The sequence below is a fragment of the Accipiter gentilis genome, chromosome 23 (assembly GCF_929443795.1).
Source record: "Accipiter gentilis chromosome 23, bAccGen1.1, whole genome shotgun sequence".
Classification (NCBI taxonomy): Eukaryota; Metazoa; Chordata; class Aves; order Accipitriformes; family Accipitridae; genus Astur; species Astur gentilis.
In genome coordinates, this window is record NC_064902.1 from 8109164 (window position 1) to 8124445 (window position 15282).

The window sequence follows — 15282 nt, forward strand, 5'->3', positions numbered from 1 at the left end:
TGTGGACTGCACATCAAAATCTCCTCATTCTGCAGCGGAGCATTTGTAGAGACAAGTGGAGAGAGTGCTTTCCATGCTAGACACATGGTGCAGGCACAACTCCACTGGATGCTTTTCGGCCTGAATGTGTAATGCACAGCTCTGCTAGTTGCTGTCCCTTGGAATCCTATATTGTGGTCCCAGGAGAAGGTAGTCTGATACATCCTCTTGAAAGTACACTTTTTCTCATTGCTTGCTTGAGATTCAAAAAAGAACTGTGCCTTTTTTGGCCTTTTGACATGCAAGCTGTCATCCAGAGCAGAATACAGTTGTTGCTTATTCTGTTCTTTATTCTTGCTTTTTCTCTCTCTCCAAAGTACAGTAAGCTATCCCGGATGGTTAAGGACTTCCAGCCGTACTATGATCTCTGGACTACGGTGTCAGACTGGATGCAATGGCATGAGAGCTGGATGAATGATCCTCTCGTGGAAATTGAGGCTGAGCAGCTAGAAAAGAATGTCAGTGACTCTTTTAAGACAATGCAGAGATGCATGAAGCAGTTCAAGGATTCACCAGGTAGATAAGCAGTCTGGGGAAAGGAAGTTGGTACATATCAGCATTTTGATGTGAGGCATGTCACAGAGTGCTCTGAACAGGGATTGTCAGGATGTCACATGGATATGTTGTGTGTACTACAGCCAGCTGAGAAAATGCTAGCAAAGTTATTTTCCACCTTTTTGCTGGAACTATGATGATTCACATCTAGATGCTAGTTTGCTGCTTGAAGTACCAGTTTGGCATGGAAACAACCAGGCTGCAAATCCCTTTTATACCTAATTCCCAAGACAGTACTGAAATAAAAGCCACCCTCTTATGTTGCAATTAATATTTACTCGTTTATGTAAAGTAAAATAATCCAGACTAGTCACAGAGAATTACTATATAGCCCAGTGGCTAGACGTGTGGATTTAAGCCCTTACGCAAGTCAGGCAGCAAAGGAACCTGAATCTGGGTCTTCCAGGTGCTGTTTTCCTGGCCAATCTTATTTTCTCTGTTGGCCAATGAATTTAATGGAAAGCCAGAAGAGATCTTGATTTTGTTATGAATAAAATGAAATTGCAAAATCTGGAAATTATCTGTGGAATGTAATAACCATTTTCCTGCCTGCCTGAATGCGTATGAAGTTTAGATGATCGCATCCAGCCCTTGCAATTCACATGAAGGTCTTTTAATGATGGCTCCTAGTAAAGCTGGAATTGAGACTTCAGTTGTAGCTTAACTTCCCGTTCCATGATTCTCAGAGATGTGTTGGTCATTCTTCAGAGCTAATTCTAAAATCTCCTGCCAGATGGCTTAGATTGAAATATATTTTGCAGTGGGAGATTTTTGATTCATCCTTTTTAACTTGAACTCGCTCTTAAACAATGCCATGAATCAGCCCCAATGGAGGAGGTGATGAGTGGATGCGTGAGTAACTATGAATCATTATGGTAAACAGAAATACTAAGAATACCTGCTCATATTCATTGCAATATTCCCTGGCACCTGGTAAAATATATGCTTCGTCCTTGAGTCTGCCTCGTCTTTGCATACCACCCAGCAGGGAGTGTGAGGTGGTCACACCCTTCCTGTGAGTGTGCAGTGCGACCATGCAGGGTGCAATAAAAGGACGCACATGCTATAGCCAAATTTTGGAAAGGAAGCAAGTCCCATGTTTTTTGCCTGTCCATTTGCTTTCTCCATTTCCATAGCTGGCTGTGATCCTAGCCTACTTCTAGCTTCTATGTATAGTGTCCATCCTCTATTTAGGATGGCCTGAGCTGGGGTGTGAGATAAGTCGCAACTGAATCGTGTTAAGGAAGTGAAGATCTTGGAATGATGACCAGAGCTTCTAAAATATCTATTAGCAGATGGGACTTCATCATGCTTGGGCCCATATTAAGGAATTAAATTTGTTTGCTTCTCATCTTCTGGTGAGCTCTAGGCTAAGGCACTCTTCTCTTAGCATGGACTTGCCTATAACAGACTTTTGGCTGAATTGTAACAGAATTTTGCTGCTTCTGGGAGTGGGCTCGAATCCTTGCTTAGTAACCATGTAGAGAGAGCCTTTGTCCTCATTACTTCAACCTGCATTTTCCAGTGCTCTCTCCTGCTGCTTACCTATCCCATACCATGTGTCTACAAGCACATCAGGCTTTAGACAACTTCTAGGAAGTTCCTTAAGGCAGCTTTCTCACACACTGTTGTTGATGTTCTGTTTTTCTCCCTGAAAGCCTGCCAGGGTGTGGCAATGGAGTTTCGAGACAAGATTGAAGAATTCAGACTATACGTCCCCTTAATTCAAGGGTTGCACAATCCTGGTATGAGAAACCGGCACTGGGAGATGCTGTCAGAAGATATTAACATCAATATCAAGCTAGAACCCAGTCTGACAGTTGGTCGCTGCTTGGACATGAACCTGCTGGACCATATTGAGAGCATTACCAAAGTAGCTGAGATAGCTGGCAAGGAATACGCCATTGAGAATGTAAGGAGAGAGGGACTTGCTGTGTCTTTGGTTGCTTCTCAAAAAGGTTTCTGTTTAGCAGGCAGTCATTGCCTTGGGTGATGTTCGTATTGTCCCAGAGCATCAGATACATCATGCAGCACAAGTAAAAAGGCTGCTGCTCTTAGAAAAGGGAGCAATGGCCATGCAACTGAGTTCACACACTTGAAGTCATTTCACCTTGTGTAGAATTTCAGTTGTAGCATAACAGCACTGCCTGATGGTTATGCTGATCCACTGGTTGGGTCTCACGCCTCACTGTGGGATTAGTGACTGTTTAAGTTAAAATAAATTGATTGTCTGCCTTCTGCTATTCAAATGTTATGTCAGGGAGATTAGCTGTGACTGGAAATGGAGGTGGCAAATCCTTTAACACAGTAAACGTGCAGGGAAGACTTGCTGGCTCTGGAGATTCATAGGTTAGATAGTCTTTCAGCTTCAGTTCATCAGTTCAGATACGACCTAAGATGGTCTTGATTGAAAGTCATCACCTTCTGGCAGCTTTTGTTCTCTGAAATCTCAGGCAAGTTCCCAATGGATAGCTACCACTTTCACAAAGCCATCATTAACCATAATCATTAATAGGCACTTTGTTGGCAGCCTCAGTGCATCTAGTAGCACAAATGGGCCTGGAGATGAAATTGCACATTTTTCCTCTCAAGGTGCTCCTTTCAGGACAGCGTTGAGGTGTTGAGTCCATGGGCAGTGCAGAGGAAATGTGCTGTTGCTTAGTGTGTCTGCATTAAATACATAGCTGCAGTTTCCAGTGGAATCCAAGAGCAAAAATCTGTCACTTGCTAGAGAGGGGCATTAAGAGAGTTGTAGAAGCTGGGATAACCATTGCACATGTTGTATCTAAAAATTAAATTGCTCGTCCCTCTGTTCCAGGCACTCAACAAGATGGAGAGTGAATGGAACTCTGTTGTATTTACTGTGATGCTTTACAAAGACACAGATACCTTTATTCTGAAAAACACTGATGAAGCTTCTCAACTCCTAGATGATCATATTGTCATGATTCAGAGTATGTCCTTCTCACCATTCAAGAAACCTTTTGAGGAAAGGATGAACACATGGGAAAATAAGCTGAAGATGACACAGGTATTGGTTTCTTACCCACACATGAGTGGTGAAGACAGGCAGCTGGACTGTGCTGCTATGCTTGAACATGGACACTGTGCAGTTGCCGCTAGGGAACTGGGAGGACAACTATCAAGAGAATAACAGTCTTGAGGGAGGAAGAGGGCCTGTCAAAGCTCTCTGACTCTAGTAAAAGAGGGGCTAAACTCAGAGCCTTATTCTGCAAACAGCAGTGATGAAATTCCAGCTCTTTTGCTGCCTATTGCAACACTTTTTGGTGGGGCCGGGACTCTCCCATTGCTGTGAATAGTCCTACTGGCATCTCTAATCATATTATACTGTGGACCTTACAGATTCTTACAGGCCCTGTGAAATCCATGGTAATCATTCACATCTCAGTGTAGGAAAGCACGTGGAAGACTACTGTTTAGAGCAAGATCTGGCAGACCATGCTAGCTCTTCTTTATCAAACCAGAGCATGAATGCTCAGCACCCAGCAGGACTCAGCCAGCAGAAGAGCATTTTGCTGCAAGAAAAAAATTCCAGTACAAGTATCTGGCTGGAGAACTCTGTGTAAATGCTGATGTTTGATGCATGGCATCATTGTTATCTGTTATTTATAACTACCTTACTCTGTTTATTGGTGCTTACCATCTGGCTGTGCTTCGGCCATGGGCTGCCAGAGTGCTAGGCTTGTCTCATGACAATACAGAAATGCTACTTTAAGTCCTAAAGCAGTAGGTGACATGGGGAAATTCAGTTATTTACTGTGTGGGTTTGGCTGTGATGTTGTCCATGTTTTCACCCCGCCTTTCCTACCCCTTCTTTTGATTGTGTTCATTCCTGTCACGAAAGGCCCATGAATCTGCTTCTGGGAAGTGGCTTATCAGGGTTAGCTGATGGAGTATAGCAAACACCGTTGTCTGTATTACTGGAAAACCCCACCTCTTGCTAGGTTGAGTGGCTGCCTGTGCTCAGGGAATGATAGTGCTGCACGACTAAGGCAGTCTGAAAGGGACTCAAATGCTTGAGCTGCTTTGCAATGTTGGGCAGGTTCCCCATACCTTCCAATCTCCCTTGCCTGAAAATGGAGGAGGATGTTCTTCCAACCTAGTTTTCTTGCTCCTTTGAATGCCTGACAAACAGGGTTTCCTATATGGTGTCTAACTTAAATGTTTAGCTTTTCATTCATTCTCTTTGAATTAAGAGTGTTGTTCGAAGATCTTTTCATGGATTATTCTGTAGGCAAGGCTGGGGCTGAGGTACATCAGGCAGGAGAGAGGATATGACAGAATTGCAGAGTCTGGCATATTTTATTTGTCATTCTTCTTCCCCAAAAAAGCTCTTTGCACAAAATAAAATCCCCATCTTACTGTGTGCTCACATTGTGCTATCTTCTGTAAAATAGAGAAACACTAGCCACAGAAATTTCACCTAGCACCGAGTCCCTTTGAGCTTTAGCAGTGCCTTACACATATTTCTGAACTATCTCCATTAAACTAATGCGTGTTGGTTCTGATGCCTGTTGAGAACAGTTAGCAAAGGGAATTGCTAGGAAATTGTTAATTATTTGGGAAGGAAGTTCCAGCTCCTGATGCTGCAGGTAGGTTTTAGAATTGTGGAAAGTTTTAAGTGCAGCATCACGTCTTTCCGCCCCCCCCCCCCCCCTTTTTTTTTTTTTTTTTTTAAACCTATTCTGGTGCACAGTTTGAATGGTTTTGTCAAACAGGTTCATAGCATGGTGTCCTGATATGCTCTTCTTGCTTCCCACTAGGATGTCCTAGAGGAATGGCTGAACTGCCAGCGCTCTTGGCTCTACTTGGAGCCCATCTTTAGGTCAGAGGACATCAAAAGACAGCTCCCATTAGAAAGCCAGCGCTACCAGACCATGGATAAGGACTGGAGAAACATCATGAAGAATGCTAATGAAAACCCTGAGGTGTGTGCCTTGATGAAAGCCAGCACAGGTATCCCAAACTCCTTGGAGCTGTGCTCACACAAGGACTGCCTTTGAGGTTTTGCTTTTGTAATGGTGCAGGCATGAGCAGCGCTGTATAAACCATGCAACATTGCCCCAGGAGGTGTGCTAGGTTTCTTCTCTTGGAACTTGGCCTTTCATTCTGCTGTCCAAACAGAGTCATTCCCTGTGATGCCTTGCACCAAGCTGTCCACCCCACCAAATACCTTCTCCTCAGCACAGACTCCCTACCTCCTACGACTCTTGTAACCAGTCCTTCTATAACTGTAATCCATAAAATAACTCCTTTGATTCCTCCTCAAGACTGACTCTTTAAATTGTTTAGAGCCATTGGTTTTGCCTGTTTCTCTGTCCTGGTAGCAGTGCTCTCCGCTCTTCTGTTCTCTAGTCTCTACTTCCCAGGACTCCATCACCACTTGTATTCCATATTACAAATGTTGGTATTTAGGGGAACCCAGAAATGTGCTTGTCACATCCGTAAGCGCCGTTTCCCCTCCTTGCCCACAAAGCTCGCACCTCTCCAGATCCCTGTGAAAGTATTCCTGTGAATGAGTCATTTAAATCCTATCAGTAACATCGCTGGGCAACCCAATTATCTCCACTGCCTTATCTCCCACGTGCTCAGAATATTGATGCTTCCTCTGTTCTCCATTCTGTTTGTAGGTGATTTCTTTGTGCCCTGATCCTATGCTACTAGAGAACCTGCGAAAATGTAACAAACTACTTGAACTTGTGCAGAAAGGTCTGAGTGAATATCTGGAGACGAAGAGAGGAGCTTTTCCCAGGTAATCCCAAATTTCAGTGGGCTGGATCACAGTCCCTGGTTCAGAAAATATGAAAGAAGAGGCTCACTCAAGTTCACTACGCCAAGAAGGAGCAAAACAATCTAAGCTTAGGATATTGTCATGAGACTGCAAACATAAGCAAGGCTGTGCCTTTCAATGCTGCCATCTGATGGGGAGAAAACAGGCAGACACAAATGTTGTGAGTGGAGAGCAGTCTGGCAGCGTTGTTGCATATCTGTGCCTCATGATTTGTCTAGAAAGGATGGGGTAAAATGAAAACCTCCATGTAACTCTGTCCCTTGTTCCTGAAGAAATACTTCTATTTTTATACTTATTTAAACCCACTTTGCATGGGAATAACTGACTTCTGCAGATGGAGCAGTCTGTCTCTACAGAAAGGTAGACAGCTGGACCGTGGCTGCTGCTCTCCTACACAAATACAAAGAGATCAGTGAGTGGTCAGAAACAGTGCTTCTAGCAGTAGGCTTTTCTTCATCTTGCCAGGACTTAGCCCCTGATGCTACAGTAAGGAGAGTCTCCCTTCATGCCTTGCTCTGTCTTTCTAGGTTCTACTTCCTTTCAGATGATGAGCTGCTGGAAATACTGTCTCAGACAAAAGACCCCACTGCTGTGCAACCTCACCTCCGCAAATGCTTTGAGAACATTGCACAGGTAGGCAAAGCAAGCATGCTAGTGGCTTGGCCCACCTTTGGGTAGCTGGTGTCATGGGAACTTGGAGGCATGCTAAGAATCTGGAGGAGTGTTCACATTCTGCTGTGTGGAAATGTGTCTCCTGGGAACCTGTAACTGTATGTAGGGATTGCAAGGTGCTGCCAGCCCTGCAGTGGGATTCAAACAACCTCACTTTAGACATTTCAAAGCCAGACATCTGCTGATGAACTGGGCACCCTCAATTACCTTTTAGACAATGAGGAGAAAATAAGCATCGGTAAAGGGCAACTTACAGAAATTCACTTAAATACCCATCTTATGAGGAGATGACACTCCCTCTGGAGATGTCTGTCCATCCCACTGTGGAGGCCAGGAGAAATAGCTCAGACTTAGCTGTCTACTCACAGGCACCTGGTTAGGATGGAATCCCACTCCTGCTGACAGCCTCAGGAGGGACAAGGAGTGAACAAGCCTGAACGGAATTAAGTTTCTGCCTTCAGCCCTACTTAGCTGCTGGGGTTAACCCAGCTATTTTTCCTATTTATTATTCCTAATAGACTTCAGACTCCATGGCTAGTCACAGCTTGCACCACCACAATACTCAGACACTAAAACCAATCTCCTAGTCATTAGCTTGGGAAAGTAGAAAGGAAATTGAACTGGAAACCTGGTGCAAAGCCATTGGAATAAATAAGGGGACTTTCAGTGATACGCTAGGGCACTGGAAAAGCTGTTAAAATTTTACTCTTAAAACCAGGCACTGTGACCTCAAGGGAAATGATCTGAATCTACAGAATTGAACAGGAATCAAGGGTTTGAATCCTAGACAGGCAATGAGAAATGTTCATCTTGCCTATAATTTGATTTCCTTCGCTCAAGTTAAACCAGCGATGTGAATCTCTTATTTTCATACATTTTTTGGAGATGTCATTTTGCACATCTGTTGCACACTTTATTATCACTATTGACAGCCAAGTTTGGCACCAAATTTATAATGAGCATACACCACTACAGCCTGGCTGTCCCCCAGTTGCAGGAAGATAGGGATAGAAAGGAAATCCTCCATTCACATCTCCTGTTGTGCTTCTTCCATTAGCTACTGTTCCAGGAGGACCTACAGATCACACACATGTATTCTGCTGAAGGAGAAGAAGTGAAGCTGTTTGTTCCCATCTATCCCACTGACAATGTGGAGGACTGGCTGCTGGAAGTGGAGAAATCCATGAAGGCCAGTGTACGGGACAAAATAGAAAGATCTATTGGTGTTTATCCAGAGGTAAACATTTTATCACAGACTGGCAGCTCTCTGATGTCAGTTCCAGGCTTGCTGTAGAGGTCACCAGTGATGGGGCTGATGAATTTGTGATATTCTACTAGTTTTAAAATACAACCTTTAATCCAGTTGTGTGGGGGTCAAGTGCAGAATGCACAGTTGAGCAAGCAGCTAATGGTCCAGAAGAATGCAAACCCTGCACACTCATTCAACAGCCACAGAACACCTCACAGTATCATAGAACAACCCTGTATGAATCCATATCTGTTCCTCTCCCCAGGCAACTTCCTCTTTATAAGGATCTTCTCCTTCAGCTTTCGTGTCACACACAGTGTGCTAGGGGCTGGTAAAAGTAACAAGGCACATGAACTATTGGCTTCAGTCAGTGCATAGGGGATGCATCGTGGCTCTGGTTTCTGTGTAAAAGCTATTCTGGTAAAACTAAATTTTTATTTGTTTGGGTCTAGGGAGGGAGAAAGGCTGAAAAATGAAAAGGCCTCAGATATTTCTGTTATTGTTTTCTACTCTGTCTGAAATTTTGAAACTAGGAAAGTTAGAACAGGCCAGAGGAGGGGAAACTTTCTTTTGGGTTTCACTGATTCCTGTTCTTTACCTGCTGCTGGCCACTTGTAACTGGTTACTAACCTGCAGGCGGCATAGTGGAGAGAAGGTACCTGCTGTACCCAGTGTCCAGAAAGCCTGTGCCTGAAGATTTCTTCACAGCAACTGGAGGAAAAAAAATTAAAGCCTCTTAAACAAGAACTCAGATCTTATTTGTTAAGCATGGATCTCAGAGCAGGGACACGTAGAAATAAAAAAAAAAATCATTGTCATACCACCTTTTTTGTTGTTGTTTTTTGTTTTTAAGACTCCACGTACTACATGGGTCTTGCAATGGCCTGGCCAAGTGGTCATTGCTGGCTGCCAGATTTTCTGGACAAAGGAAGTGTCTGAAGCTCTGGAAGCTGGAGATTTGTCCAGCAGGCTTTTCCCACAGCTGAGTACTCAGGTATGAAAATGAATGTAAGGGTGAGGTTTTGCCAGATGGAGACTTCTCAGTCATCAGACCTTAGATAACTTATAAATACAGCCAGGGCAATACTACAGGAAAAACAGACATGCAATCCTGCATAGCATAGCTCAAAAACAGCTAAAAAAACAGGTTCTTATCATCTTAATCATTAGGATATTTGTCATCATAAACCTGAAACAATGTAAGGGACTGATAATATGATCATTACCTGAAGACAGGAAGGAGGTGAAAGATAACTTCTCCAGGGTCACCCAAGAAGTCAAAGGTGGAGGAGAACTGAAGTGATGGACAGTATAAATCAAAGCAAAACCGCATCCTTCATATCTGTTCCATGCGTCTAATCACACCTAATACATGGGAGGTGTTAACTCTGGGCCTCATGGTGGTCTAACTCCTTTCTTTTCACCTGAACATGGTAATGGTGTAGGCAAAAGTCAGCTTTGAGCCAGCCCTGAGCAGTATTTGCCTTCTGAGCAGTCATTTGCATATCTGACAAGAGAAGAGGCAGAAGTTGCATGGACACAGCCTATAGTCTGGATTTAGCATGCCATAAGTTTGATTGCATTGTGTTAGTATAGCCTGGGTCTTTGGGATATGGATTGCTTCAAAGTACTTTCTTTCCTTACCCAGCTGGGCAGTTTGGTTGCCCTGGTCCGTGGAAAATTGTCCAAGATGCAGCGAGCAGTGTTGTCAGCTCTTATTGTGATTGAGGTCCATGCAAAGGATGTTGCAGCAAAGCTGATTGAGGAGAATGTGACAAGCATGAATGATTTTGAGTGGATCTCCCAGCTCAGGTAGAGACCATAGCTGTTGAACCTCACCTGGCCTCCCTGGCCAGTCTTCATTCTCCTTACCTGTCAGCTACGTCCATGACAAATGGAAACAAGAGTTTGCATAGTCTGTAAGCAGTATTCCTGAGTCGCCTCTAACATCCCTGGGATTGAAGTCTGCTAAGGATGCCAGTTCTAAGGCATCTTGAGACAGACCTAGTTTTGATGGCATCCACTTTGGCAATATAGACTAATCCACACGATGCTGTTTCACAGCCTCAGTGTGAAAGGGAATGCTCCTGCCCAAGGAGTGCAATACTTGATATAACATCTAATTTCAGATCCTGTGAGAACTCCTGTCCACCCTGTTGTGTTACCTTATCCGTTCTTCTCTCGAAAGGGAAATCCCTTGACATGCAGGTCTTCAAACCTGCAGGCTGTAGTCTTATGAGCTGCTGTATTGTCTGCCATCCAGTGTTTGTCTTTCTGATGTCATGTTCACTGATCATTAGATACTACTGGACGAGAGGGGACCTGTACATCAGAGCAGTCAATGCTGAATTTATCTATGGCTATGAGTATTTGGGGAACAGTGGCCGTCTGGTTATCACGCCCCTCACTGACAGGTAAGGAGATTTGTTTTCTGGGTAATAAGTGTATCTTTTTCTTTTTCTTTTTCTTTTTTCTTCTTTTCTGGATGAACAAGCCTTATTGGGGATTAAACCAAGGATCTGACCATCTTACTGCTTAATGTATGTAAATAGAAACCATTTGTACAGTAAAGCACTACCTGAGACAAGGGCATAGGAACACCCTGGCATTGGTTCTACTGTATTCCTAGGCTGATCGCTTTCACTCTCCTAATTCTTAATGTAGTCCTCTGACTCATATAAAATGCCCACCTGATAGCTAAGGAGCTCTTCAACAAACCAGTAGATAGGGGCATCTAATACTCTAGAATATGCAGCAACAATAATAGTTTTACCCTTTTGTAACTGTCCTTTTTCTGGAGAGTGAGTTTGTAGCCAGTGGCAGAAGGATTTATCCATGCAGGCCCCGATGAATACTAATCAAGGCCACATAGCTAACTCCTTTGCAGAATGCTGCATATCTAAGCAGTTCCGCAGAATAATAAAGGGTGGATTCCTACTTGTCTCCAGTTGGATCATATGTCTCCCTTACTGAAGTTAGTAGTAGAAATGCTTTTCAGCATCTGGTCTCTTCTTTGTTGTAGGTGTTATCTGACACTTACAGGAGCTCTGCACCTGAAATTTGGAGGAGCACCTGCAGGACCAGCAGGAACAGGCAAAACAGAAACAACAAAAGACCTGGGCAAAGCACTAGCAATCCAAACTGTAGTGTTCAACTGCTCCGACCAGCTTGACTTTATGGCAATGGGAAAATTTTTCAAGGGACTAGCCAGGTACAATGAAATGCTGCATGTCATTATTGAGGAGTGGGTAGGATACAGGGATGCTGGCCACTGAGAATTGGTGGGTATTTTTCATAGCAGCCCAGAAGTACAAGCAAAGCCCTAGTAGGGGGGGTTCTGGGTTCCAGAATGAGCAAAGTTACAAAATTCCTGCCAGAAGGGATGGATAGTTGAGCCAATTTAAAAAAAAAAAAAAAAAAGATAAAAAGAGACCCTGTTCATTTAAGACAAAATTAAAATGCTTTGCACCAACCCACTATTAGACACCTGTGCAAATGTTTGCAGCTCTGGCCTTTGTTTTAATAATCATACATGTTGGACTTAGATTCAGCCCACAAGCAGCTTAATCTTAAGAAGGAGATAATCTGCTGAGTATATCCAAAATTGAGCAGCCAGGAGAGACTGCTCTAAGCCCTGAGGGATCCTCTCAGAGAAGCTTCTCTCTTCTCTACATTTCAAACAGAGCTGGTCCAATTAGTCTGTTGCACACTGGTGAATCTGAATTAGTTACTCCAACAAAAGCTGATATTCTTTTCTCAGATGTTTTCTTTGTAAGTAATTTAACTTCTTTCTTAAACCATGCCTTGTGGGAAGATCACCTTCCTCATATACATGCTTCCAGCTTTATGCATAGTCTTCCAAGCTCCAAAAAATGGACTTGAGATGTCTAAATTCTTTCTGCTACACTTGTAGCTCAGGTACAAAACAGGAATTCAACATGACACCTCTTTCAAGCCCAAATCTGTAGCATGCAGAATTTGTCCTAGGCTGTAGAATCAGACATTGCCATGGTCTTGCAGGGACCATGCAACTTCTCACTCATCACATGGCCTGGGATGCATAGTTGGGGTGAGCCGCTACAGCCCCTTCCACTGTAGCAGTATACTGTGGCTATGTCACTACCTGCTGTGGGACGTTAGGGGCCTTTTAGGTTCATTTTTTGTCTCTGTGCTGCCTCCCCAGTATGTGGAATTATAATTTCTAGATCTAGCTGAACTTTTGACTGCAAGTTTGCGCCTGTGTGATGTTCCTGACTCCCCTCGTTTTTCCTTCCTTGCCCAGCTCTGGTGCATGGGCTTGCTTTGATGAGTTCAACCGCATTGATATCGAGGTGCTGTCTGTGGTGGCCCAGCAGATCACAACCATTCAGAAGGCACAGCAGCAGAGGGTACGTAATGAACATGTGAATGCAAAGGCATACAAAAAAAATCTCCACTTGAGCTAGTCTAGGCAAGTCCTTGTCTCTACATGCATCTTCACAGAGGACTAGCTTCACTGCTCAGGCAACTCAGACAGACGTACTTGAACTTGGCGAGGCATGAATAATGCCCTAGCTGTGACGCATCATATCAGGCTATTACATAGTCAGCATCCTGGGTGGGTTTTTCAGCTTTACCCTAGTCTGTGCTACCACAGTTGCCCACACTCTCACAGGCTGAAATACATCTCAGTTTGAGCTGCAGTGCCAGCAGACGTTGTTGTGGGAGACACTCTGATGCAGATCCACTGAGCTGATACAAATTGGAGCTGTGATAAAGGCAGCCAGTGTTCTGCCATGAGTTGCTCAGCACCACATTTGTCTAAATGTGTTATCCAAGCTTTAGTGAATTCACAAAACCCAATATGCGCAGAAAAATGCATACTCATGCACATACAGAGTTGCAATGTAAAGTGAATTGTTGGCTTTACACGGAGATTCAGCTGTCAGCCAGCCTAGCAGCCAGCCTCTGCTTTGTTCTCTGGAGACTCAGAGGGGTTAAGACCTGAATCTCCTTGACTTTGGCTTGGAATTAGAAACTTGCTCTCCATGAATTCTTCTGCATTACTTTATCCCCCATCTGAAATTACTACCTACACAGCTTTAAAAAGGATTTAGGTTTCTCTTTGCCCTCTCTGCCACGAATTAATTCAGGTCCAAACTCTACTGCAGAATAAATGGAAAGATGTTTGTTTACAGCTGGAGGGATAGAAGTCTGTTCAAGAGCCAAAAAAAAAATAATTATCCTATCAGTAAATCTTCCGTGAGCCCAGTTTCTTAAACAGGGAAAAATATTGCTGGTAATACTGGATTCCTGCAGTGGGACCAGATTGAGTCACTACAGTTGTGGGCAGCTCTGTGTGTCTGTGCTTGATAATTTAACCTACTGAAAGCTATTGTTTTCCTTTTGGAAGCTTCTGCTACATTATTTAATTGGCAGGTCAGGCTCTGTTCTTTGAGGATGATCATATTTTTAATTTTCTAGGTGGATTACTTCATGTTTGAAGGCACAGAGATCCCACTGGTCCCATCCTGTGCAGTCTTCATCACAATGAACCCAGGGTATGCTGGGCGTACTGAGCTACCTGATAACCTGAAGGTAAGGAGGGCAGACTGCATAGACAGAGAGAAGAGGGGCCATACAGGTGCTGGATGCTACCCAGGCCACCAGTGTGTCCATGGCAAGGATAAGGATGTGATGCTTTTGGAAAGTTTCTAGGATAACTTTGGGATTTGAATCACATCTGTAAGCAAATGGCACTCCTCAGATTGTAGTCTGCAGGGATGCTACCCTGACAGGTGCCAGGCACACTCATGCTGTGTCCTCTAAACAGTCTGGGATGGATACTCAGCCTTTTCAGTTTGCTGGAAGAAGCAAGAAACAACAGTGTTGTGATCTTGTGTTGGAACTGTATGTTTCAGGCTCTCTTTCGTCCTGTGGCTATGATGGTCCCAGATTACTCCATGATTGCTGAGATTTCACTCTACTCTTTTGGGTTTGATGAAGCCAAGGTCCTTGCAAAGAAGATCACCACAACATTCAAACTATTGTCAGAGCAGCTCAGCACCCAGGTGGATGCCTTGAATGTCCGTAAATGTTTTTTAAATGTGAGGCTTTCTCAGCCTAGGCACAAAGTACCTGGATAGTTCTCTTTGTGCCTTGTGATAGCATATCACAAAAAGGTCACAATACCCGTTCTTCATCTACTTCCCTCCTTTCTAATTCTCATTTCTGTTCCTGTGCCTGGACTTGCATTCACCTTCAGTCCTAGTTAGGATTACAATGGCAGGACAGTTGAGCCAAGCAGCCCTGCCTACTTCTCCCTCCATCTAGGATCTTTCATCATCCTCACCCACAGTCTGTACAGCTGAGGACTAGTTAGTTGTTTGAAGGATGCTAAGAGCAGACTTGGATGAAGGAGCAGTTGTTTTGAAGGCATAACTCCCTCATTTTTCTTTTCTTACCTGCTGAGTGCATGCATACATTCACTCTTTTTTAGGTGATGCTCCTGCATCTGATGACATTGTTTCCTCTGTGCCTTTTCCAGGACCACTATGACTTTGGGATGAGAGCTGTGAAGACTGTCATCTCAACAGCTGGCAACCTCAAAAGAGAGAATCCTACTATGAATGAGGTAAATGTGCTTATACTTCACACTGTCATAGACTTATGTGGCCTTTTCTGCAGCCACATAAGAGAGGCAGGATCTTTGAAGTTCTGAGTTCTTAAATCTTTGCAGGAGCTGATCTGCCTGCGGGCTATCAGGGATGCCAATGTACCCAAATTCCTGCAGGACGACCTCAAGCTCTTCAATGGTATTGTCTCAGATTTATTTCCCAAGATCAGAGAAAAGCCCGTTGATTATGGCATCCTGGAAGAAGCCATTCGCAAATCTTGCATCAAAGAGAATCTGAAGGATGTTGATGGTGAGGGGAAGGGCTCTCCACAAGCTCCCTCTGGGCCTGGCCTTTTAGTC

General features: G+C 43.9%; 1 protein-coding gene across 1 annotated transcript in view; it reads left to right on the plus strand.

Moving 5' to 3' along the window:
* Nucleotides 1–15282, plus strand: part of DNAH1 (dynein axonemal heavy chain 1) — a 69878-nt gene that overhangs the window by 19031 nt on the left and 35565 nt on the right. Inside the window, exons 17-32 of the mRNA XM_049826518.1 lie at nucleotides 357–555; nucleotides 2253–2506; nucleotides 3413–3625; nucleotides 5379–5543; nucleotides 6246–6367; nucleotides 6934–7039; nucleotides 8136–8315; nucleotides 9181–9321; nucleotides 9976–10139; nucleotides 10628–10741; nucleotides 11350–11538; nucleotides 12610–12715; nucleotides 13791–13904; nucleotides 14228–14377; nucleotides 14854–14940; nucleotides 15046–15232. Of these exons, the coding sequence (XP_049682475.1) occupies nucleotides 357–555; nucleotides 2253–2506; nucleotides 3413–3625; nucleotides 5379–5543; nucleotides 6246–6367; nucleotides 6934–7039; nucleotides 8136–8315; nucleotides 9181–9321; nucleotides 9976–10139; nucleotides 10628–10741; nucleotides 11350–11538; nucleotides 12610–12715; nucleotides 13791–13904; nucleotides 14228–14377; nucleotides 14854–14940; nucleotides 15046–15232 (2491 nt within the window). The remainder of the gene's footprint in view (nucleotides 1–356; nucleotides 556–2252; nucleotides 2507–3412; nucleotides 3626–5378; nucleotides 5544–6245; nucleotides 6368–6933; nucleotides 7040–8135; nucleotides 8316–9180; nucleotides 9322–9975; nucleotides 10140–10627; nucleotides 10742–11349; nucleotides 11539–12609; nucleotides 12716–13790; nucleotides 13905–14227; nucleotides 14378–14853; nucleotides 14941–15045; nucleotides 15233–15282) is intronic.